Source organism: Acomys russatus, chromosome 9, assembly GCF_903995435.1.
Source record: "Acomys russatus chromosome 9, mAcoRus1.1, whole genome shotgun sequence".
NCBI classification, from domain to species: Eukaryota; Metazoa; Chordata; class Mammalia; order Rodentia; family Muridae; genus Acomys; species Acomys russatus.
In genome coordinates this window covers 59,348,204-59,372,372 of record NC_067145.1, presented here as the reverse complement: position 1 = coordinate 59,372,372, position 24,169 = coordinate 59,348,204, and the positions used below count along the sequence as shown (strand labels likewise).

General features: G+C 44.4%; 3 protein-coding genes across 8 annotated transcripts in view; 1 reads left to right on the top strand and 2 right to left on the bottom strand.

Moving 5' to 3' along the window:
• Positions 1 to 24,169, bottom strand: part of LOC127194016 (3-alpha-hydroxysteroid dehydrogenase) — a 1,235,587-nt gene that overhangs the window by 315,232 nt on the left and 896,186 nt on the right. The gene's annotated exons all lie outside the window — the stretch shown is intronic.
• Positions 7,396 to 7,899, top strand: Ucn3 (urocortin 3). The gene has a single exon (XM_051151432.1). The coding sequence runs from the start codon at positions 7,396 to 7,398 to the stop codon at positions 7,897 to 7,899; it is 504 nt and encodes a 167-aa protein (XP_051007389.1).
• Positions 15,951 to 23,897, bottom strand: Tubal3 (tubulin alpha like 3). Its single transcript, XM_051150878.1, has 4 exons — positions 23,877 to 23,897; positions 21,392 to 21,689; positions 18,452 to 18,600; positions 15,951 to 16,940 (listed from the first exon to the last, which is right to left on the bottom strand). Exons 1-4 carry the CDS (start codon positions 23,895 to 23,897, stop codon positions 15,996 to 15,998), a joined length of 1,413 nt encoding a protein of 470 aa, XP_051006835.1. The 3' UTR covers positions 15,951 to 15,995.

Below are 24,169 nucleotides of genomic sequence, written 5' to 3'. Positions count from 1 at the left end.
GGAACTCTCGAGTGGGTATGTCTGCTCCTTTCTAAACTATGGCATTTGCCACTTGATAATTGGGCTCTCAATCTATCTATCTATCTATCTATCTATCTATCTATCTATCTATGTCTTTTCTATAGCAGCCCCACTTCACTTACGATTGAATTCCCCAGAGACTAATAAATACTTGGCACAGTCCAGTAAATATTCAATTCATAGACCAGTAAAATTCAAGTGATTTTATATTTAAAAAGCTCTGGACACAGGAGTATTTGACCAACACAAACAATGATAACGAGCCTTGTGAGTAGCTGGCTAACACTGTGCTGTCAGAATCCACAAAAGGACAAGGCAGCAGATGAACTACAAATCACCTTCTCTGCTTACATAGCACTTTCTGGCCCCAGATTTCCAATGGGAGGGTTAGTGGGAGGGAGAGGTAGGAGAGGCTAGAATTAGCCAGAACTAATGCCAGTCATCAAGTTCTATCCAAAGACGCTGCTGTTCGGCTTACCTGTGGTTTGGGTTCTGTTCTTGTTTGTTTTGTTTTGATTTTAATTAATGAAGCGAGCTGCGAGGAGAGGAGGGGAAGCAGCAGGTGACTAGAGGAGGGAGAGGCAGGAGGGGGTCCCAGTCTCCCGCGCACCTGTCATCTCTGCGACGTGAGCACCGGATAGCTCGTCCTCTTGTAGACACCACATCTGGAATTACGATCCACCCTGCAAACTGTCACTTTTATATATATATATACATATATTCACAGGGGAGTGGAGCGGTTTCCATAGAGAGGAAATATCACAGCCCACTTACGAACAACACCAGAGAAGATAAAGCTGAGACCCTGAGCAGCCAGAAGTTCAGAGGACCTGCCTGGAGCAACCCTCCTGGCCCGGGAGCTGTGCCCCTCGCCCTGCGCATTTCCACCCCAGAGCAAAGCCCACAGAAAGGTAAGGTTGTTCTTGGGGACTGACTTATGAGGCATAAATGTATTTTCTCTCAACAAGGACTGGGAGAGAGGTGCTAGCAGCCGTCAGCAGGAGCTCATGGGATGGGAACGCTGAACTCCATGGCCAGGCTTGTTTTACATCAGCAGAAATTGGTACCAAAGGCACCAGGGAGAAATTCTCAGGCGCAAAGTGATCATTTCACTCTTAGTAATGCAGAGACCTGTTTTGAAGAGGTGGCAGACTCAATGCAGTTTGTAAACACACACACACACACACACACACACACACGCACACACTCCATATATGAACACACAAAGCAGTCCTTGGTGATAGTTTACAAATAGGTGAGGATGGCAGGGCTCAGAAACTGCAGGTCCATATTCCACACTGCCTCAGAGCAGCAAGGATGCACGGATCTATGGTTACTCGTGTGTGCTTGTCACCTGTGGCATCGCCTTCCCTCCCCTGGTGTGGCTTGGTGGGAGGGGGTCAGGTACTACAACAACCAGAAGGACTTAAAAGACTACTAACCCAGTGCAACATGAAAGTTGGAGAACTCTCCCAGCCCTGAGTCCTTTTCTTCTTGCAAATGCTGGGGATGTGGGCTGGGGGTGCAATGGCTGTAGTGCCTACCACCTGTGAGAGCAGAAGAGCAAGGGAGCAGATGGAGGGATTGTCTCACATCTACCCGTTGTGTCCAAGTTCCGGGAGAATTCCATTTGCTGCATCCTTTCTAAACACAGCTATCTAAAAATGAATTAGTTAATTAAAATTAAGTAAGTACATAAACAAACCTCTTCTAGGAACGGATTAAGACGTGCCATGACTGGCCCAGAGCACATCCATTGTACCCTCTACCTTCAGGGGAAGAGACGAACCTATCGCGCATAAACCCTCACTTTCTCTATCCAGGGGGTATTACTTAGGTCTAGATCCAGTTTGGGGAGTGGTCTGCACAAACTCTTCCAAAAGAAAACATTTCAAAAGCTTCATCTATTAAAATTTGAAATGCTTAGTGTTTCTATAATTTCTGCAGCATGATTCACAAAAAAAAAAAAAAAAGTTCTTAGCTGGCTCCTCTCTCAGCTGGGTTTATCTGTGTCTGCAGACACAGGCCACAGAGGTCCAGGTCTGTCACTACTGCTACACATAGGAAGCTGTGACGTCCATGGTGTCTCGGTCCTGTGTTTTTTCCAGTGAGTCTGACCAGATCTCTCATTGCCCCATACTTTACGCTTGATCCTGATACAGTTGTCAGAAGTGATTATACGTCTTTAAAGACCCCGTAGGAAAGTACCACTAAAATAACCCCAAAGAGTTTCAGACATCCAAAAAGAAAAATAGAGGCTTACAGATTTACCCCCTACGTTTAAATAACTGTGGCTTGGTGTTTCCATAGGGAGTAACAGGGATGTAAGTGTGGCTTGGTATTTCCATGAGAAGTAATAGGGATGTAACTGTGGCTTGGTGTTTCCACAGGAAGTAACAGGGATGTTTTTTAAAGTTCCTGTAACTTCAGCTAAGGAAAATGATCCTGAAGAACTTAGCAGGAGAACGCTGTTCAAGATGTATTGCCTAGTGAGCATAGGGCATCGTTTTTGTAGGTTTGTTTTATTTTGAATATTTATTGGTTTAGTTAAGCTTTTTAAAGAAGAGTCACACATAGTCTTTGGTTGCCTTCTACTCCCTATGTAGCTAAATATGATCTTGAACTCTGGCTGCCGTATCTCTATCCCCAAGTACTGAGATTATAGGCGTATGCCACTGTGCCTGACAAAGAATATTTTCCTTTAATTCTATAAGCCTCAGGAAAATATAAATGAATCATTACAAGAAAAGTCCTGAAGAAAAATATGACTCTCTCTCCCAGCTCCTAATCATTACTTTAATGTATCAATAGCCAGAATAGTAAAGAAGCCTTGTATTTTAGATTCTACAGGGCTAGGGTCAGGGTGCCCCAATACAATAGGTGTGGATAATAGTCTTTTCTTTACAACTTTTCATAGATGTCAAGGATGACATTTCTTTGTCACCCAAAACACCAACAGTCTCATACACATACATTAGACCCTGGGGTCTACAAACAGAGACCCATATAAGATATTTGCTCACAGATACGTATTATGCATCATTTAGACATTTCTGACCTTTTTTTCATGATAACTTTCTTCTCTGATGGCAACATGGAGTTTAAAAAGTAAGAAAAAAACATATTCCTCCCTCCTCACACACACACACTACACACACCACACATGCAAACACACACACTGCACACACACATACACACACCATACATACATACCACATACACACAGACACACACCACACACCATACATACACACTGTACATACACAAACACACACACCACACACACACTGCACATACACAGACACACACACCTCACACACACACTATACACACACCACACGTACACAGACAGACACACCACACACATACACACCACACACACACACACCACAGACACATCACGCACACCATATAAACACACCTCACATACACAGACACACACACCACACACATGCACACCACACACACATACCACAGATGCAACACACACACACACACACACACACACACACACTTGGAGGTAAATAGATGAAAAGGGACCCCAGCTCTCAGCCCAGGGTCAGTGACCTGTGTAGCAGAGATGAACAGGACACAAGCACAGAGGTCACCCCATATCACCCTATACAGCAGGGGCTCCAGGGAGGCCAGGCCAGGCCTAGAGAGGACACTTTTAAGGCTTTTCCTGGGAAAACTGTAGACAGTAATTTTGGCAGAACTGCTTTTCATGTAAACACACTCATATGATTTCAAAATGAGAATGACAGCAACAAAAAAAACCCTGTGCCCCATAGAGCATTTTCCCCTCAATAAAACACACAATAGCACATACCTCCATGGAGAAAATACATATTTTTTTCAAAGGAGTTGAAAGCACATTGTCGCACCTTAGGAAAAATTAATTTCATTAAGTTCTTGAATGCTAATATGAATGTCAGTTTATATAACGAATATTTACTGAAGATGTGCTGTAGTAGAAAGCTCTGTTGGCCCTATCAGCTGCTGCCAGGGATTTCAAGGGCCCCAGGGAACCACAGGGAAAGAAAAAAAATCTCAGCATCACAGAAGAATCGAAATGCCAAAACAATACAGAGTTCAAAGTGGCCCAAGTGTTTATGGTGCTGGCTTGTAAGTTCAGGAGTTTACACTGAAGAAGCATCCAGTAGAGGCAGAGGTAGAGTGAGCCCAAGATGGACCTGGACGCAAAACACATTGAGTTTTCAGCAATATTTATTATTCTAGTATAAAAATCTAAGCCTTGAGTAGGGTGAGCCTCGAAGTGTAGGGAGGGTAAGGACAACGTCAAGGCTGACGTGTGCGCCTTGGTATTTCCACCTCAAAGCATTCTTCCTTGTCGTCTAACCAACGCTAAGCTGATGTGTGTTATCCCATCCTCCTAGTCCTCTTTGGAGGAAAGCCTCTTGCTTCAAAGGATGGAAGAAGTAAGAGATCAGGACAAAGACAGAGAGAGAGAGAGAGACAGAGAGAGAGAGAGAGAGAGAGAGAGAGAGAGAGAGAGAGAGAGAGAGAGAGAGAGAGAGAGAGAGAGAACTCAGACTTCTGACTTCTTGGGTGAAAATGGGGATCTGGGGCACTTAGATAAAAACTCATTTGCAGTTTCTGAAAGGAACCAGTGAACAAAACTGATGGAAGAGATGGAAGTTTCTCTAGAACTTTCCTACCAGAGTTCACAACTTCTGAACTTTTATCCATTTTTTTTTAAGTTCTTTCAGGGTTAAGAAGTCACTTAAAGTTGCCCTTAAACTTTAAGATGTCATCAGGGTGTAAGACAACAGCGAGACACTAACTCTCTGTTTATGCAGAACTTGCCAGATCCTCTGCACAGTAAAGCCAAAGGTCTGGATATTGAATACTGGGTAACATTGATATAGCTCTGTAAAGTATTCTCCAGGAACTCCAACAAGTTATTTGTTGTTGTTGTTGCTGTTGTTGTTGTTGTTGCTGTTGTTGTTGTTGTTGTTGTTTTGCTGTTGTTATTTTGGAGCAAGCTCTTGCTAGGTAGTCCAGGCTATCCTCAAACTCACAGGCTTCCTGCTTCTACCACTCGTGTACTGTATAGGTGTGTGCTACTCCCACACCAGCTCTAGAAATTCTATCTATCACAAAGAGGAGCTGAAGTAAACAGAACAGAGACGCTCCAGGTATGTTCCATGGGCCCATGGCATCAGCATCCCCTGCGGGTTCTCAGTCTGAGTACCAGGACCCATGGTATGTGATTAAATGATCCTTTCCTGGGACTTTGAAGGGCTTTAAGGTAGAGCAATGTCCTTACTACTTACTTGAACTAAATTTCTGGAAGGAAATTTAGGCAAACCAAGCCTGCATAGACTGTGGTAGAAAGAACATTATGCAGACAAAAGCTGTAAACCAGAGATGGACTGCAACAAAGATATTAGTCTGGACAACCAAATTCTTGACTCAGTGTGCCTGGCAATCTTGTGTGTGTAAAATGCATGACTTTAGGGGCTGTCTGCCAACTCCAACTACACCTCCACCATATAAGACATAGAGCTTACTAATGTGTGAACAGGCATAAGCCAGCCTAAGGAGTGTGTGGTTAACACATACTTTCATACACTGGCCTTTTAACTGTAATTCATCACCTAACCTTTGGGAAATAGTTATTGTCATCCCTTTCACCCAATGATGAAATTGAATTTCACTGAGGCTAAGGAATTGGACAGAGGCCTTCAGGCAAAGAACCAGATAGAATCTGAGCCAATTTCTGTCTAATTCCAAAGTGTGCACTGTCACTACAGCCTGTGACACACTCATATCTGACTCACTTGTACATTCAGAATTCTTAAAGCCAGGTTCATGTTTTTGTCATGGAATTCTATAAATATAATCTTGGTAATAAATGCTTATGATGCTAAACAAATGAGCAAATAACTAAATAACTATAAAAGGAAAGAAAGGTGTCAGCTATGATGCATACCTAGGAAAGGAACAGCTTTTACAGGAAACTGCCATGAGCACAGGTAGGGGATATGTATGTGAATATGTGTGTATGCGAGCAGGTGTGGACATGTACATATGCATTTGGATGAGTGCATCTGTGTGTACTAGATAGATGCACAAGTGTGGGTGTATGGCTTCTTCAGAGAACTGAACTCAGGGGTACAGGCTGTCTGGGCTAGGGGGTGGCAGCTCTTGCGTATTACCCCAGTACTTGGGAGTCAGAAGCAGGAGGACTTAGCCAGGCTACACACTGAGTTCCAGACCAGCCTGAGCTAAAGAGTGAGATTCACTTTTCCAGCCTAAGGAAGTTGGGGGTTGCCTTGGGCCCATTCCTAGCCATCTGCTAGGAGGGGGCATGGCCAAGGTCATGTAGGCATTAAGGTGCGTTTAGAACTCAGGCCTCTGATTGCAGGTGGCCTGCCGCTACCCACCAGGACTGCAGATAACAAAACAACTGTCCTTGCCAAAACAACTGTTCTTGCTCAGCAGAATCCCTGGGTTTATTTACTTAGAGAATATTTCTTGTTTTTGTTTTTGTTTTTGTTTTTTTTGAAAATAGATTCCTTTCTCATACAATACATGCCAACCACAGTTTCCCCTTCCTCCGTTCCTCCTAGCTCCCCTCTACCCCAAAACCCACTCCCCTCCTACTTCTGCCCACTCTCCCATTGTTCTAAAGAACAAGCACAGATGACCAAGTCTGAAGACCAGGAAGGCAGCCACATACTTACTACATTTGTTATTTGGTTTTGGGGCCAGAGACAAAGCTAAATTAGACAAGGTTAAAAACAAACAAACAAACACCAGACTGAAAAGCTCTCGGACTGTAGAGACCATCAGGACTGATAGGGTGTGAGCCGCTCTGTATTGTTTGACAACATGATGCCTGGCACAGGCAACTTATGGGAACAAACTCCCAGTCCCAGGTGTCTCAGCCCATTATGACAGGGCAGAACAGAAAAGCATCCAGCTTGATGGAGGCAATTCAGACAGAAAACAACCAGGGATGCCATACCCTCCTAGGGATACCCCTCCCCCCCGCAATGACCTCCTTTCTTCACCTCCTGAGTTTCCTGGAACTTAGCAAAAAGTACCTCCGTGCAGGGACCAGGTATTCAAATCCACAAGCTTATAGGAGGTAGCAGACACTGAGACACATCCAAAGGGCATGCTAAAACACAGAGTGTGGGGCTCTTTATTTTGATTCGCTGGTTCTAGAGAATTACCTGAGAATTGCTTGCAGCTGTAACCAATTTCCAGCAGCTGCTGATGCTGCCAGTCTGTGGACCAACTTTGAGAAACCTGTCAGAAGAACCTTGGAAACACTCTGTTGAACCCTGCTTTATGTCCTTCTCACACCTATCTCCACATCCTTCTTTTCTGCTGCAGGAAGTGATGCTGATGCCCACTTACTTCCTGCTGCTCCTGCTGATGCTCTTGGGGGGTCCAAGGACAAGCATCTCCCACAGGTTCTACAATGCTGGGCCAGTCTTCAGCTGCCTCAACACAACCCTGTCTGAGGTTAAGAAGAGCAAGCTGGCGGACGTGCCCCTGGCCCTGCTGAGCAAGAAGACCTTCTTTGACCACCTGCCCATGCAAGACCCTTCAGGAAAAGAACGGGACGAACAAAGACATGGCAAGAACAAAAGAACGTTCTCAGGCCCTGGAGGTGGGAATGGGGCTGGAATCACGCGGTACAGATACCAGCCCCAAGCACAGCACAAGTGGAAGCTGTACCCGGACAAGGCCAAAAGTGACCGAGGCACCAAATTCACGCTGTCGCTTGACGTTCCCACTAACATCATGAACATCCTCTTCAATATCGACAAGGCCAAGAATTTGCGAGCCAAGGCAGCTGCCAACGCTCAACTCATGGCACAGATTGGGAAGAAGAAGTAAAGCCAAGGCGAGGCCAGGAAGGAGGGCAGGCAAGAGCTCCAGAGTCGAGTCGAGTGGAGGGTGAGGGAGACGGGAGGGTGTGCCCTTGAATTTCAAAGGACGGTCCATTTTCATGGGCTCCTCCATTGATGTGACCCCGTCCTTCCTCTCGCTTCCAACCCGGTTTCCCTTCTCCTCTGTACATATGCACTCAAGTGCAGTATAGCTCAACCTGTGCACACAGTGGAGGTTAAAGTCTCTCCTCGTATCCCATGTCTGTTCTCTGGTTCCCTGTGGTGACAGACAAAGCTCACACAGTGCCCCTATCCTCCTAGCTCCTCCCTGGTGTCCCCATGTCTGGAGAGAGAGAGAGAGAGAGCTTCCAGGCTCCCTCCCTCCTCGTGCCACACTGACCACAGCAACCCAGGCGATGCACAGCTCACCCTCTTGCTACCAAATCCCTCCCCTACTTCCTCATCTGGATTAAAGCCAGTGGCTTCTCGAACATCTGCTTGTCTCTGCTTTTCTGCTTTCAATCTCTGAACTTGGAAAGGGTAGTAAGGGATGTGGCTGACAGGTCAAAATCCCCATCCCAGGCAGGAGCAGCATCTGCTAAAGAGTAAAGGAAAGATCGAGAGTCTGGTCAGCTTTTGTGGTTTCATCTCACAAGCCGTCTCTGTAAGATGGTCCCACAAAAGCAGCATAATTTAGGGTTTGTTTCAGGGTAGCATCAGGATGAGCAGGAGACTGCAACATTCCAAACACCTCCATAGCGCTCTAAGGCATGGAGCCACAAGTTGTTGTTGTTGTTTTGTGTGTATGTGTGTGTGGTATGCATGCATATATGCAGGCATGTTGGCACTGTGGGGACACCTTGTGTTGATGGGTGTGTCTGCATGTGTGTATGCACAGTGAAGGTGGAGGCTGAAGTAGCCATCTTCCTGGATAACTCCTCACCTTATATATTGAGGCAGCATCTCTTACTTGAACCCGTAGCTCACCGATTCAGCTAGTGTATTTAACTAGCTTGCTCTGAAGATCTTCTGTCTCCACCTCCCAGAATCTGGGATTTAAGGCAGGCCACGATCCCCTCCCCCTGCCTCCCCCCCCCCCCTGCCCCACACCCCCCCAGCATTTTTATATAGATGCTGGGAATCCTGAAATCAATTGTGGCTCATAACCATCTATAATGAGATCTGGTGCCCTCTTCTGGTGGATAGGCACACATGCAGGCAGAACATTGTACATAATAAATAAATAAATTTTCATTAAAAAAAAAAAAAAAGACACTGGGAATCCATATGCTTGTCCTTAAGCTTGCATAGTGTCTTAGTTTCTTTCTATTGCTGTGCTAAGACACTACAACCATGGCAACTTATAAAAGAGTTTACTTCGTGCTTACAGTTTCAGAGCATTAGAGTCCATATGCATCATAGTGGGAAGCATGCCAGCAAGCAGACAGGAAAACATGGTACTGGAGCAGTAGCTGAGTGCTCCCATCTTCAGATATGGCCAGGGGGCAGAGAGCGAGGAGGAGGAGGAGAGAATGACAACATGGCATGTTCTGAAACCTCACAGCTTGTCCCCAGTAACATACCTTCCCAATAAGGCCACACCTCCTAGTCTTTCCCATACAGTTCCACTAACTGGGCATCAAGTGTTAAAATAAGTGAGCAAATGAGCCATTCTAACTCAGACCACCACACACGGCAAGTACTTCACCCACTAAGCTGCCCCCCTGACCCCACATCCCTACCCACCACAGCACAGGGCACTCTGTGGAACACTGTGATGATGTCTCTCTGATGCAAGCAGAGGCTCCTGCTGTCTAACAGCCAGTGGACTAAGTGAATAAATAGAAACAAATCTGGAAAGAAGCCGATACCACCATAGTATTATAAATGGTGAACTTGAAAGTGAAAGCAGCTGTGTAAAATTACCTATATGTTTATCAATTAATATGTAGAATTCAAGGATAAGAATATTTAATATAAACAAAATTCTTCTAAAACTGGACAACACTAAGAATTCCGGTGGCATCCTGGCAGTAAGACTCAATGACCAGATTCCCAGAAAAGAGACCATAGTCCTATTGATCTCCACATAGTGGCAAATAATTAACAAATAAAATAAATAAATACATAAAACATAACAACACACACACTGTGAATATCAACATCACTGCCAGAGGTAAAATCAAAATAAAGGTGAAGCTGGGAGCCCAGCCCTTTGGAGGCAGAGGCTGGTGACTCTCTGTGAGTTCAAGGCCATCCTGGTCTACAAAGCAAGTTCCAGGACAGCCAGGGCTGTTAAACCCTATCTTCTAAAAGCATTTTTTTTAATTAACCTGAGGGTGTATATCAACGATAGGCACTTGCCTAGTTTTGTTCAAGGCCCTTAATTGAATACCCAAGACATACAGAGAGAAAGAAAGATGGAGACAGGGAGACAGACAGACAGACAGACAGACAGACAGACAGACAGACAGAGAGATTTCTTGGGAAATGTTTGCCACTCATGTAAATGGCACACAGTTTTCTGATCCCATATATAAAGATCTACTTTTAAAAATTAAACTTAATAGAAACTAATCCAAAAGGAAAACGAGCAAGGGCATGACACGTCACATCAGCACACATGCATGTGCAAACATGAATGAGCTTTTAACTCTCTGAAAAGGCGTGCAGCTTCACAACAGCTGCACTATTATAACTACAGCATATAATTTCTCACCTGTCATCTTGGCAAATGTCTGTAAGACTCACAGCACACTGCACCGGTGATCTCAACAGCCACTCCCCTCCATTATTCGACATATTTCTGCAAGTCAAAGGGAAACAATTTGGCAATAGATGGTGAAATCATAAAGTTTAATGTTCTTTGACTTAACAATCAGTCTCTTCCAAGCATTACAAGGAAAAAATTTTTTAACCCTAACACACCCGACCTCTCTGTTGTGCCAGGTGACTTTGGCGGGCAGACATCAGTCTTAGCTCTTACATGAGGAAGCCCCCTGCTCCTCCTACTTTCTCTCCAGACAGAGCAGAACAAGAAGTGAGTGAGGAATAGACTTCATGGTAAGCTGTCATGACTAAAGAGCCTTCGACGGTTCTCGCAGCCATGGTAATCAGTAAGTGACACAAAAGGAGCTTTGAGTGCACAAGAATTAAACACTGTTCTTGAAACTCCCATGAGCTCTTGACAGATAATAAGTTGCCATTTTCCAAAGACACAATTTTGAATCATTTTGTAACAGAAACGTGTGCAAATGGTTCAGTTATCTGGTGAGAGAGCCTCACACGTTACCCAGTGCCTGAGTCCTCTCAGAAGCCATATCACTCACTAATAATGGCCATGCACCCTCTTGGGATTAATGGTTTCAAGGGGGTCACTTAGGTTTTCTCCAATCGAGCAGGAGGAAATTGGTGACCAATGCAGAAAACACACAGAGGTGTCAGGCCTTCCCTGTCTGAGTAAGTTTTGGTTAATTATGTTTTACAGGAACATGTCTGGCTCAAACTGTGACATGGACATGTGAGAAAGTGTTGAGAGGACCCAGTTGCATGGAATTCATTTATTATGCTGTATGACACATGTCTCAGTTACATTTTACTGATTGTGTGCATGTGCACACACAGCGTAAATGTGGATGTCAGAGGACAACTCTTCTTCCATTGTGGAGTTCCCATCCATCTAACGTGGGTCATCAAGCTCGGCAGTGAGCACCTTAGCCAACCGGCTGGGCCATCTCACTGGTTTTACACTCCATGTGCTCTTTCACTGTCCACCCTCACTACAGTCTACTCCCTGTGACAACAGCGTTGTGTTGCTCAGTGTTGTGCCCCGCCCCCCAGTAGCTGTGCTAAGGCTAAGCATATGGTGCGTCAGCAATCAACAAGTTAAATGGAAATGACTCAAAGTTCTTTTGGTAAATAAGTTGTTCACATTTGACATTAAACTACTGGGGTTACAAAATTTAAGAGTTAAGATTCTGCCCCAGTCTGCCTGTGATGTCATTGCCTACCTGCCACTGGGCGTGCCCCTGCCCAGGAGGATTATAAAAGGACAGACTCGCTTCCCTCCTCTCTAGCTGTTCCATCTCCTTCTCTCTCTCTCTCTCTCTCTCTCTCTCTCTCTCTCTCTCTCTCTCTCATACCCCTCTCACCTTCCTTCCCTCCTCATGCTCATTTAATAAACCTCTCTGTATAATATCTGTTGTGTGGCGTATATATTTCATATTGAATATCTCATATTTTACTGGTATTTAAATTAAGGGCAGCTGTCTTATAATAATCACATTTAGCCTTTTAATTCCTATTTTAATTATGAACATTTCATAAATAAGTTAAAGCTTATAATGTTAAGTAATGATTTTCTTAGTTTTTCAGCCTTCTTGGAACAGTTAAGGGTACTCACTGTATTTATAGTTCAAATATTTAAGCTTAAAAATAATTACTAATGGTTTTCAGGAAAGTCTGACATACTACTAGAGTCCTTAAAAGGAAATGGAATTTATTAAATTTATAGTCAATCTCAACTATTTAACATCACTTATTGAAGTATAAAAATAGTACCAAAAATGTATGTGGATCCTGTTTAAAAGCATATGTTTACGTTTGCTTCACTTAAGTGCAGCTCCTGTAATCCTAGCATTTAGAAAATAAAGGTGGGGGTTGCAGAGCGCTCTGGGGACCATGCTAGCAGAATCAGCAAGCTGAGTTCATCTAAGAGATCTTACCTCATCAAATGATGAAGAGAGTGATCAAGAAAGGCACATGCCCAGTTCAACACACTTGCGCACACATGGGTACATACACTTGCCCACACTCATGCTCCCCCACATATGAGCAACACAAACGCACGCGCGCGCGCGCACACACACACACACACACACACACACACACACACACACACACACAAGCAAAAATAGAAAAGCCTAACTTTCAGATAGTGGGATTTACAAGGCTTGTTCAAAAACTTAAGAAAAAGTTTTCATTTGAATATTGTTACATTGTTAATTTTTAAAACAAAGTCTTCAAAGTTCCTGTGTGTGAGAGAGATGGAGAGCACTAGAGCAAATGTACTTCACTAGTGCCCTCTAGTGGCTAGAGGGCAAAAAAGCTAATAAATACATTTTTTTATGTAATAAATTTTACCTTTTTTAAAAAGGGACTTATAACGCCGTAAAGCACTATATAAGATTCTCAAAAGGAAAAATCACCAACTACTACTTAATACCACATTTTAATATGTATAGAAATTCCATAGCATAGCTCAGCTATCCCTAAGTCCTGGATGGGAGTGAAAGGAGGCTCTAAATTGCTCCTGAGATTCAAAGAGGACAGGGGACAGTAGAGTTTCAAGCTTCCAAGAAGCAACGACCTTTGAATTGCACTCTAAAGTACGAGTGACAGCACTGGCCAAAGGACAAGTATATACTGAAAAGTGGGGAGAGACTTTCTTGGTTGGAATTTATGGTACCACTGTAACAGATAAGAGTGGAATTGTAGGGTGAAGTCTCTACCCACCATGTGCAGAAGTTTATGCCTTATGTCCAAGAAATGGTTAATCATTAAATCCTGGGGTGAGGGGGGAAGGTCATGCCAGCTGTGCTTCAGAATGCTCAGTCATGGGGCGCTGGGAGGAAGACAGACGGAGACAGGAAAGCTGTTGGGAGAAGAGGATTTAGTGACTCAGAAAGGAAGAGATGGGCTATGTGAAATTACACTAGCAGAACCTGTTGCAGTTGGTTCTATATAGAACATAAGAAATCAGAGGAGGTAATACATTTTTAAGAGGAAATCATTTCAGTGTACCAAAAGCACCTTTGAGAATGTATCCAGAAAGTAGAAAGTTTAGCGTAAAGACTTAACAGAGAGATGAAACTTAGAGACAGGAGTGCGGACACTCCTTCAGATCATGTGTCTGTGAGATAAATAACAGGAGAGAGCCAGAAATGTGTCCGCTGAGGACACAGTGTAGAGGAAGTGTCTATCTAATGGAACACAGACCTCGGTTCTAAGCAAGACATTTGTACTGTCCCCTGTAAGGCTCAAGGAACCTCTCCAATAAGGGACCAGGAAGAAGAGAGGGAGAAAGGCTGTGGAATGCCGTCCTCCAGGAATGACACAGACATCAGAATCAGAAATTCACATCTGCTATGGCGGCCTGCACTGGGCCTACACAAGACTGGGCCTGACATAAGTCAATCACGGAGTGGGGGAGGGACTCCCTGCTGAACTGTAGATCCAGGGAGAGAGTCTGTGTCCCACACTTCGGTCACATGATGGGCAAAATAAGATCCCGTGAATAACTCCAGACCTATTGTCACACACGAATGAGATTGCCAAAGAACAAATTTAATTAGTAAAACACGGAGGAGGAGTTGTTTGCCACTTGCGGTGCCAGACACTGGAAGAGCAGTAACTGGTGTCACAGGAAGCAAAGGATGCCCTACATGAAATAGCACATGCTGAAGTTGAGCCATCTGAAGGCTACAAAAGCCACTGATGCTGACCAATAAGTAATAACCAGCGATGTTCAAAACAACCATTTAAGTAGAGTGATGGGAGTGATGGCTTGAATGAGAATGGCCCCCGTAGGCTCATATGTTTGCATGCTTGGTCCACAGATGGTAAACTGTAAAGTAGGTGTGGCTTCTTGGAGGAAGTGTGTCACTGGGCCTGGGCTTTGAGGTTTCAAAAGCCAACTCCAGGCACAGTCTCCCTCTCTCTCTGTCTCTGTCTCTCTGTCTCTGTCTCTGTCTCTGTCTCTCTGTCTCTCTGTCGTTCTGTCTCTCTCTCCCCCCCTCCCCCCCCCCCCCCCCCAATTAAATGCTTTCTTTTTATAAGAGTTGCCTTGGTCATGGCGTCTCTTCACAGCAGTAGAACAGTAACTAAGACAGTGGGGGAAATGGCTATGGTGGTAAATGTTGTCAACTTGACAGGATTTCCAATTACCTAGGAGACAAACTTCTGAGTATGTCTATGAGGGGTAATTGAGGATGGAAGACCCACCCAAAATGTGGGCAGCTCCATTCCATGGGCTACAGCCCTGGGATAAAAAGAGAAAAGCCAATTAAGCATCAGCATTGAGGTCTTCCCCCTCTCCCTTGCCCTCTCCCTCTCACTCTCTACTCCTCTCCCCATCCTCCTACCCTTCCTCTCCCTCCCCTTCTCCAAAAGTTAATATGTTAGTGCTTTTTAAACATCCAATGGCCCTTTCCACCTCCCTCCGTTCCCGAGGTTTTCTTTAGTGGCTGGCAGTTCTTCAATCCAGTTCAGAATTTACATTGTCATCAAACCTCTGAAGTGCCTGAGAACCAAGTTCTGCTGGCCACACTTTAAGAACGCCTCTGTAACTAAATGTCATTGTCAACTTGACTGGGTTTCAGGACCACCTAGGAGACATACTTCAAGTGTGTCTATAATGGCATTTCTAGGGAGAGTTAGCTGAGGAGCGAAACCCCATCCTAAATCTGGGCTGTGTGCTAAGAAAAGGGAAAATAGGAAAAGAGGCGTGAACTCCTGATAAACACGATGGCTCATGTCTCCCCGCTTGTATCCAAATCCTAAAAATGCCCAACAGTATTCTTGTTTGGTTTTTGTTTTGTTTTGTTTGAAAAACAAACTACGGCCTTGAAGCTGACACTTGGAGAAAGAAAAAGAAATATCCTAAACGCATTTACGATTTAAATGACAAATAATACATTAGATAGCGGAGAATTAGCATTCATAAACTGTGTGTTTTCTACCTCAGAACAGAAATGGAAAAGCAGAACCATTAAGGTCCCATACTCACTTGGTGTTTTGTTGTTTAAGGTGGAGGAGGGCAAAGAACAAGGCCAAGCTTTTGGTAGAACATAGGAACTAATATAAAATAACTTATGTAGAAGAGACCCAATAGTTTAAATGATTCTAATCCCCAGAAGGCTCTAAATTAGTAGAGCTGAATTCTACTGTACACAAGAAAATATCACTGAATTGTTGATATTAATATGTTTAATTAATACAGAATTTTGGATCTTGCTTATTTCCTCTTATTCATTAGGTATATACTATCTTGAAAAAAAAGCATGCCATTTTAGCTCAGCATTCATTTGCATGGTCATCTTTACATCAGCAACTCAGACCCACTTCCTCGTAATCTTTTTCCAGAGCAGCTAGGTCTTCCCTGGCCTCTATAAACTCCCCTATCTCCATGCCTTCTGTGATGTACCAGTGCAGAAATGCCTTCTTGGCAAACATAAGGTCAAACTTGTGGTCCAGGCGGGCCCAGGCTTCCACAATTGCCGTGGCGTTGCTCAACATACACACAGCCCGCTGGACCCTGGCTAGGTCCCCTCCTGGCATCACCGTAGGTGGCTGATAATTGATGCCCACCTTGAAACCAGTCGGACACCAGTCAACAAACTGAACAGAGGTCCTCGACTTCATGGCTGCAATTGCGTCATTCACATCCTTAGGGACCACATCTCCTCTGTAGAGTAGGCAGCAAGCAATGTACTTGCCAAGCCGAGGATCACACTTGACCAACTGGTTGGAGAACTCAAAGCAAGAGGCAGTGATGTCAGGCACAGAGAGCTGCTCCTGGTAAGCTTTGTCAGCAGGGATGATGGGGGCAAAGGTTGTGATGGGGAAATGTATTCGTGGATAAGGTACTAGGTTGGTCTGGAATTCAATTAAGTCCACATTCAAGGGTCCTTCAAAACGCAGCGAAGCAGTAATGGAAGATAACACCTGGGCTATCAACCTATTGATACTAGCATAGGAAGGACGGTCAACACCAAGTTTGTGATGGCAGATGTCGTACACAGCCTCATTGTCCACCATGAAGGTACAGTCTGCGTGCTCCATGGTGGAATGGGTGGTGAGGACGGCGTTGTACGGTTCTACTACAGCAGTGGAGATCCTAGGAGACGGGTAGACAGAGAACTCCAATTTTGTCTTCTTGCCGTACTCTACCGAGAGCCGTTCCACCAAGAGAGATGTAAATCCCGACCCTGTGCCTCCTCCAAAGCTTCGGAACACCAAAAATCCCTGAAGTCCACTGCACTGCTCGGCCTGTAGACAAAACATGCAGTTAACTAGACGATAATGGTAGACGTTAACTTCCCAAGAACAAAAGGTTCAGAAAGGAGGCTGGGGAAACAGCTCCATCAGTACCATACTTGCCTTACAAGCATGCAGGTCTGAGACGCTACATTGTTTTAAAACAAACAAACAAACAAACAAGCTGGTTATGGTGCCCTGTAATTGTTATCCCAGCACTGGAAAGGTGGAGTCAGGCAGGTGACCACGGCTTACTGACTATCTGTCTTATCCTGGTTGGCCAGTCCTAGGTGAGTAAGAGACTCTGTCTCACACAAACAGAAAGTAGATCATATCTGCGGAATGACAGGCAAGTTTGTCTCTGGTCCCCACATGCACCTGTGTACACAAATACACAGAGGAGTGCACATACTTTAAAATTATTCAGAATGCCTTCTTCTGCCGTGTTAGCTACATAACAAACATGGTTACTTTGTAATATACCTGAATATTACTTTTGGAGTTGGGGGAGTCTTTAGAGTTTTACTACTGCTTAAGCAGTCCCAATCCCAAACTTCACATCCTCTTCCCCTCTCCACCCCACCCCCCCACATTTTTGAGTACTTACATGATGCCACTAATGGAAATTCCATATCTGAGCTCATCGTAATGGGCGGCAGTCAATACACAGGCACACTAAAAGTACTGCATAAAATTGTCTGAAGCCCATGACCATAAGGGGTATTTGAAATTTAAATACATTTTAAATTTGACTTGGGTCCCCTAAAGTGAGTGTGTGTGTGTGTGTATGTGTGTGTGTGTGTGTAGAAAATACACATCCAAGTAAATCCTATGCCAATCAAGCTAGTTATGGGAGGCTCTCAGGGTAGAGAAGTAAAGCTTAAATATTTGTCTACCTTTCATTGTCGTGAACTTATCTACATATGGTCCGAATGTTTTGTCAATAATAAAGAAAAGAAAATGATCAAAATACAGAAGCAAGATGAAGTCCCCTCTGCAGTGCACAAAGTACCTCTTAAGTTACACACTACACCCAGGATGCTATAAAAGGCACCCCTACTAATGGCTACCCCAAACCACTAACCTAATGAACCATCTGCAGATTCGAACCCTTACAGAACTCTTAGAAAAGGCAGTATGTAACCTTCACAAAAGCTCTGCCCCTTGTCATCTTCACAAGCAGAGGTGACAATTGAAAAATAGTACATTTTAGAAAGCTTTGAAAGTCTCTGCTAACACACACACACACACACACACACACACACACACACACACACACACACACAATCCCTACAACAGTAGACACAAAGGTGAAGGGGAGCCACCTGGTGATTGTGAAAGCTTCTCTCCTGTAACAGAGTAACCAAAGCCAACACCAGGACACCCTCCCCCTAAGCATCTGCAGGAGGCCCAGGGTGAGAGGGTTGGGGAGGGAGGATGGCAGCAAGCAAAGCTGGTGAAAGCTGCTACAAGATCACAAGTGTCCAGCATGACTCATTCATAGCCGGAGAGGAGCCACTTGCCAGCTTTCGGATCCTCTCTAGAACAAGCTCGATGGCCTCTGAGCCCGTGGAGTAGCGACCTCGTGCGTAGTTGTTTGCAGCATCTTCCTTCCCGTTCACAAGCTGCTCTGGATGGAAGAGTGAGTGATGTTTCCCCACACGGATCCCATCTGCAGAGAGGGAGGTGCGCTCAGGGTTTGCATTCGCTGTAACTGCTGGCCCCTTTCTAAACTGGACAGAACTCTGTACTGTGGCCCCTGCTCTGTTTCCAGGTGATGGCAAAGGAATGGAATTTATCCTGCAGAAATGGCCTTTGTTAGTCTAGGAAAACAAAGAAGTCTTCTTGTTGGTGTTGTTAGTCCAGGTATTATGTACTCCAAAAGACCTTGAACTTCTCATCCTCCTGCCTCCACTTCCTGGGGCTGGAATTATGAGTGTATGCCGCCATATCTGCTGTAATGTTAAGCTGAAGAGTTGATAACAAGCTTCCTGCATGTTAGGCAAGCTCTCTACCCACTGAGCTACAACCCCAGTAGTTTCTTAATTGCATTTGTTCATAACACCTGGCGGAACAATACTTAGCATGTATATAAGTGTCTTTGCCATTGCCCTTTCTGACCTGACCCACTTAATAAATCTCTTAATCTTTACATTACATTAACATTCTGTGACATCAATCCATGCTTTCCCGTCAATTTGTCATGCGTTCTAACTCTATTCTGACAAAGAAATCAAATGTATCTAGTATGGCCAGATTGTATTTCTCTAGAAAGGCAGATTATTTTTCAAAAGATAGCAAAAACACTTCCTATCATACATTTGCTTCTAGAAACTTGCTAGACTTACATTAAGATGTGGAATGGGGTTCATATCCCTTCCCTTGTGTCTTCTTAACTACTTTGACTATTGAGACCAGGTGAGTGGTACTGTGTGACTTCCAGAGTTGGGTGACAAAGTGCCATGAGCATGTATCTACCTTGTACCCATGCTCTTAAAACCTGTCTACCGCGCTATGACAAGGATCTACGCAGCTCAAAGACAGTCCGTGTACAGAGGACTCAAAGCCCCACAGCACCCGTGGCTCAGGACCCAGAACCTCAGCTTGACACTTAGGTGAGTACACTACTCTCCAAGAGAGTCCCCTAGCTCCACCTGAATATCCAGATCTGTAATCGTGTGGAACAGTGAGAAGTTGTGCCTTCTGAGCCCCACACAGATTACAATGTATAAACAAAAAATGGTATTACTGCCTTGCAGCATTGTGTTTGAAGGGAGTTTGTTCTGTAGGAATAAATAGCTAATACACAACATAGATCCAAAACTACCGGCCTCTCTAGCCGCTCTGTTAAGACAATACCTAATTTCTATCTCCAGTATTTCTCTACATGCATTTTGCAAGTTTTAGGACAGGATATTACAAAGTTTGACATTGTTAATTGTAAGATAGCATTTAGGCCGTCAAGATGACCAGGTGGGAGAAAAAGAAAAAAATAAAACAAAATGAAAAATAACAATAACAACAAAAAAAATTAACCTTGCTACCAAGCCTGAGAGTTTAAGCTGGATCCTTGGAATTTGCATAGTGGAAAAGAGAAATTACTCTTTTAAGTTGTCCTCTGACCTTCACATAAGCACCACCATGACCCATGTATGTTCAAATGGGTACACACAAACATACATACACACACATACACACACATACATACATACATGCATACATGCATACATACACACACATACATGCACATACATACACACACACACACACACTGTGGGGAGGGATGAGTAGAGGGAGATGACAAAGAAGAGGGAGAAGGACAGGAATGAGATGGAGAGAGGTAGGGAGCAGAAGAGAAAGAACAAATAAATGTAAATTTTCTTAAATAGCATTAGCTTCCCCTATAATTTTAAGATTTATATGGTACCTTGTTTCCGTGGAATAATTTTCAAGTACTCTACTCTTTTGTAGATGATAATGACAAATTTTCAGCTTCTTTGCCAATAGCTTCTAGCTTTGCTCTCAGGCCCAGAAAAAGATTGAATGTTCAGCAGAAGTGTGTGTGTGGATTAATTAGGAGCTTTACATCCCTTCACCCCACAGGAAGGAAGGCCAGCGTAAGTCCCCACAGGAAGGAAGGCCAGCGTAAGTACCCCCCAGGAAAGAAGGCCAGCGTAAGTCCCACAGGAAGGAAGGCCAGCGTAAGCCCCACAGGAAGGAAGGCCAGTGTAAGTCCCACAGTAAGGAAGGCCAGCGTAAGTCTCACAGGAAGGAAGGCCAGTGTAAGTACCACAGGAAGGAAGGCCAGGGTAAGTCCCACAGGAAGGAAGGCCAGGGTAAGTCCCACAGGAAGGAAGGCCTGCGTAAGTCCCCCAGGAAAGAAGGCCAGCGTAAGTCCCACAGGAAGGAAGGCCTGCGTAAGTCCCCACAGGAAGGAAGACCAGCATAAGCCCCCCAGGAAGGAAGGCCAGGGTAAGTCCCACAGGAAGGAAGGCCAGGGTATGTCCCACAGGAAGGAAGGCCAGCGTAAGTCCCCACAGGAAGGAAGACCAGCGTAAGTCCCCACAGGAAGGAAGGCCAGTGTAAGCCCCCCAGGAAGGAAGGCCAGCGTAAGTCCCCACAGGAAGGAAGGCCAGTGTAAGTCTCACAGAAAGGAAGGCCAGGGTAAGTCCCACAGGAAGGAAGGCCAGGGTAAATCCCACAGGAAGGAAGGCCAGCGTAAGTCCCCCAGGAAGCAAGGCCAGCGTAAGTCCCCCAGGAAGCAAGGCCAGCATAAGTCCCCACAGGAAGGAAGGCCAGCGTAAGCCCCACACTTTGGGGTGTTTGTCATGTTCCAGACTGAGGGTTGGGGAAAGTCTACACCATCCTGTTCATATAGATTAGCACAATCTCACAATCTCATCCACTTGGTTTATTTGACTTGGGACTTGGTTAAAAGCCGTAGCAAGTCAAATTTAGATTACCTATAACAGTTGGTTCTAGGTCCATGAACAGAGCTCTGGGCACATGCTTTCCGGCTCTTGTCTCGTGAAAGAAGGTGTCTGAAGATGTGTTCCCATGTTCCGTTTTAGCATTTTCCAAATGATCATGGTGACCATCCAGAATGAGGCCATCTGGCCGGATTCCATGTTCCAGGCAGTACAGTTCCCAGCAGGCATCCCCGATCTGGACACCCGCTTGGCCAATGTGAATGGAGAGACACTCCCTCTGGAATAAGCCACAGTGGGTTAGAACAGCCTGGGAACATACATAGCATAAGCACTACTGCTTAGAAATGTCAGAGACTAAACCGGCTTAGAAATCACAAAAAAAGGTCACTATAATCTAAAGCAATGGTTCTCGATCTTCCTAGCACTACGGCTCTTTGGCTCTTTAATACAGCTGTTTGTGCTATGGTGACCCACAGCCATAACATTATTTTTGTTGTTGTTCTGTAACTGTAATTCCCTACTGCTATGAATCGTAATGTAACTAATTGCATTTTGTGATGGTCTTAGGCGACCCCTGTGAAAGGGTCATTTGATCCCCCAGGTTGAGATCCACTACTCTAAAATGTTCTACAAAAGAACTAAAAACAACTGCCAACCACATAGGCTGACACTCTGAATCTGATACCTGGAAACACACACACACACACACACACACACACACACACACACACACACACACACACGGAAGGAGATAACCATCTCCACGCACAAAAGTGTTCCGTCAAATATAAATTTCAAGGAACAGCCAAGTTCCATGGAAAACTGAATCAAGGACTAAAATGATGCTTAAATTTGAGTCAGCTCAGGGAGTAAAATCATTTGCCTTGAAAGCCAGATGCCCTGGGTTGGCTCCCTGGAACCCAGGTGAAGATAGAAAAGAGATCAGACTTCATCCATGGGTGGTGACACACCACACACACCATACACACCATACACACCACACACACACACCATACATACTCACAATCTAATAAACAAGGTAAAATGTTTTAAAATATCTTTTCACCATACAAATAAAGCACCTACTAATGTGCAGTGAGAGAAGAATTGAGGAAAGATTCTGTACTCTTATATAGAAAGTCTAGTCTTCTATAGCCTATGTATAACTATAATTCAGGGTAAACTGTGGTTGTGGTAAACGGATGTTTACATCCAGCTACCTAGAAAAAAAAGGTATTAGAAAGGAATAATTTTAAACCAACCAGCTTTGTCAAGTAGTAGAACTCAGAGTAGACAAATGAAAGATGTTATATTCTCATGCCTTGAAATTTTGTTATTCATATCTGTTCTCCACAAGGAGAAACACTCTAAGGTTAAACCTATTAGACATTTTTGCTTATTTTCCAAGACAAGCAAGTCATTGTGCATAAAAACTGGAGGCCAGAGAGGTGGCTGCATGGACAAAGGTGCTTGCCACCAGGCCTAAAGAGCCGTGCTTGGTCTGCACATCAGCATGGTGGAAGGAGAAAACCAGAAGCAAGTCCTTCACATTGCCCTCTGACCCCTCTGCACACAATAAATAAAATAAATGTAATAATTTAAAGAAAGCCTATCACGTGTGTAATTATATGAAGAGTGTTTTCAAATGTTTTTAAATATTTTTTATTTTGTGTCTTTTATTATTTTGTGTGTCTATGTCTGTAGGAGTGTACCTCACCAGAACCCACACTAATGCTGGTGCATAGGTTAGACAACTTGTCTATAGTTCTAGCCTGGGAAGACAGAGATAGAAAATCCATAAAGCAAGCCATCTAGCAAAAGCAGCGGTATCTGAGAACTCTGGGTTTGATTGAGAGACCCTGACTCGGTGAGTAAAATGGAAGGACAATTAGGATGTTCCTAGCATCAACCTTGGGCCTCCATATGCACGCACTCTTACATACACATGCCTACATACATTCAAAACCACAGCACAGGGTGGGGGAAGAGGGAGCAAGAGGGAGGAGAGAGAGAGAGAGAGAGAGAGAGAGAGAGAGAGAGAGAGAGAGAGAGAGAGAGAGAGAGAAATTGAGGGAGGGAGAGGGAGGGAGAGGGAGGGAGGAAGGAGGGAGAGAGAGACAGAGGGACAGAGGGAAAATTAATTCACAATTACACTAACTCTAGTTATTTCTGAATAATAGTTATTTCTGAATAAAAGGTTACTGGGGTTGTTTGTTTGTTTGTTTGTTTGTTTGTTTTAGCCTGCCCTCATCAGCATTAATTATTTTTCTTAAAGGAAAGCAACTTTGTAAGTCATTGAGACAGACTCTGTTAACCACTTTTTAAGAGAGAGAAAGAAAAAGTTAAGTCCTAGGACTCTACAGAGATAGCTGATATTAAGCAGCTGTAGTTTGATTTCCAGTTGTCCTGGACGAGTCAGGGTTAGGGCACTGGGCCTTCACTGTCTGGTCCTTCAAGCTGCTTGGCCTGGTAAGCAAGGGGCAGTGCCAAATGCAGCATCTCAAACTCAGTTACAGACCTCAGATTTCCCACCAATCATTGGCCCAGGGTATCCACAGTCCCAGTCTGTGTGAGCCAGAAAGGACAGGGGGGGGGGGAGGGAGGGAGAGGGAGGGGGAGAGAGAGAGAAAGTCAGGAGCTCTGACCTGCCACACCCCAGCAATCTGAGATGGACTCTGTTGTGCACAGCAGCAGCAGCAAAACCTTGCACTTTGCTTCCACTGACCTGGCATATACCAGACTTCTTCACTTCACTAGAATTTCAGGTTCAATACTTAGAACTTCACCTCATTTCTTCCTTGTTCAACTCTC

Excerpts from the sequence above, each read along its gene's own strand:
- Ucn3 (XM_051151432.1), top strand. The coding sequence starts at position 7,396 with ATGCTGATGCCCACTTACTTCCTGCTGCTCCTGCTGATGCTCTTGGGG.
- Tubal3 (XM_051150878.1), bottom strand. The coding sequence starts at position 23,897 with ATGATTGGTGGGAAATCTGAG. Across the intron at positions 21,690-23,876 it reads TGATTGGTGGGAAATCTGAG|TGCTTATGCTATGTATGTTC; the intron begins GTCTGTAACTGA and ends TCTAAGCAGTAG. Across the intron at positions 16,941-18,451 it reads TAGAGAGGATCCGAAAGCTG|GCCGAGCAGTGCAGTGGACT; the intron begins GCAAGTGGCTCC and ends TTTTGTCTACAG.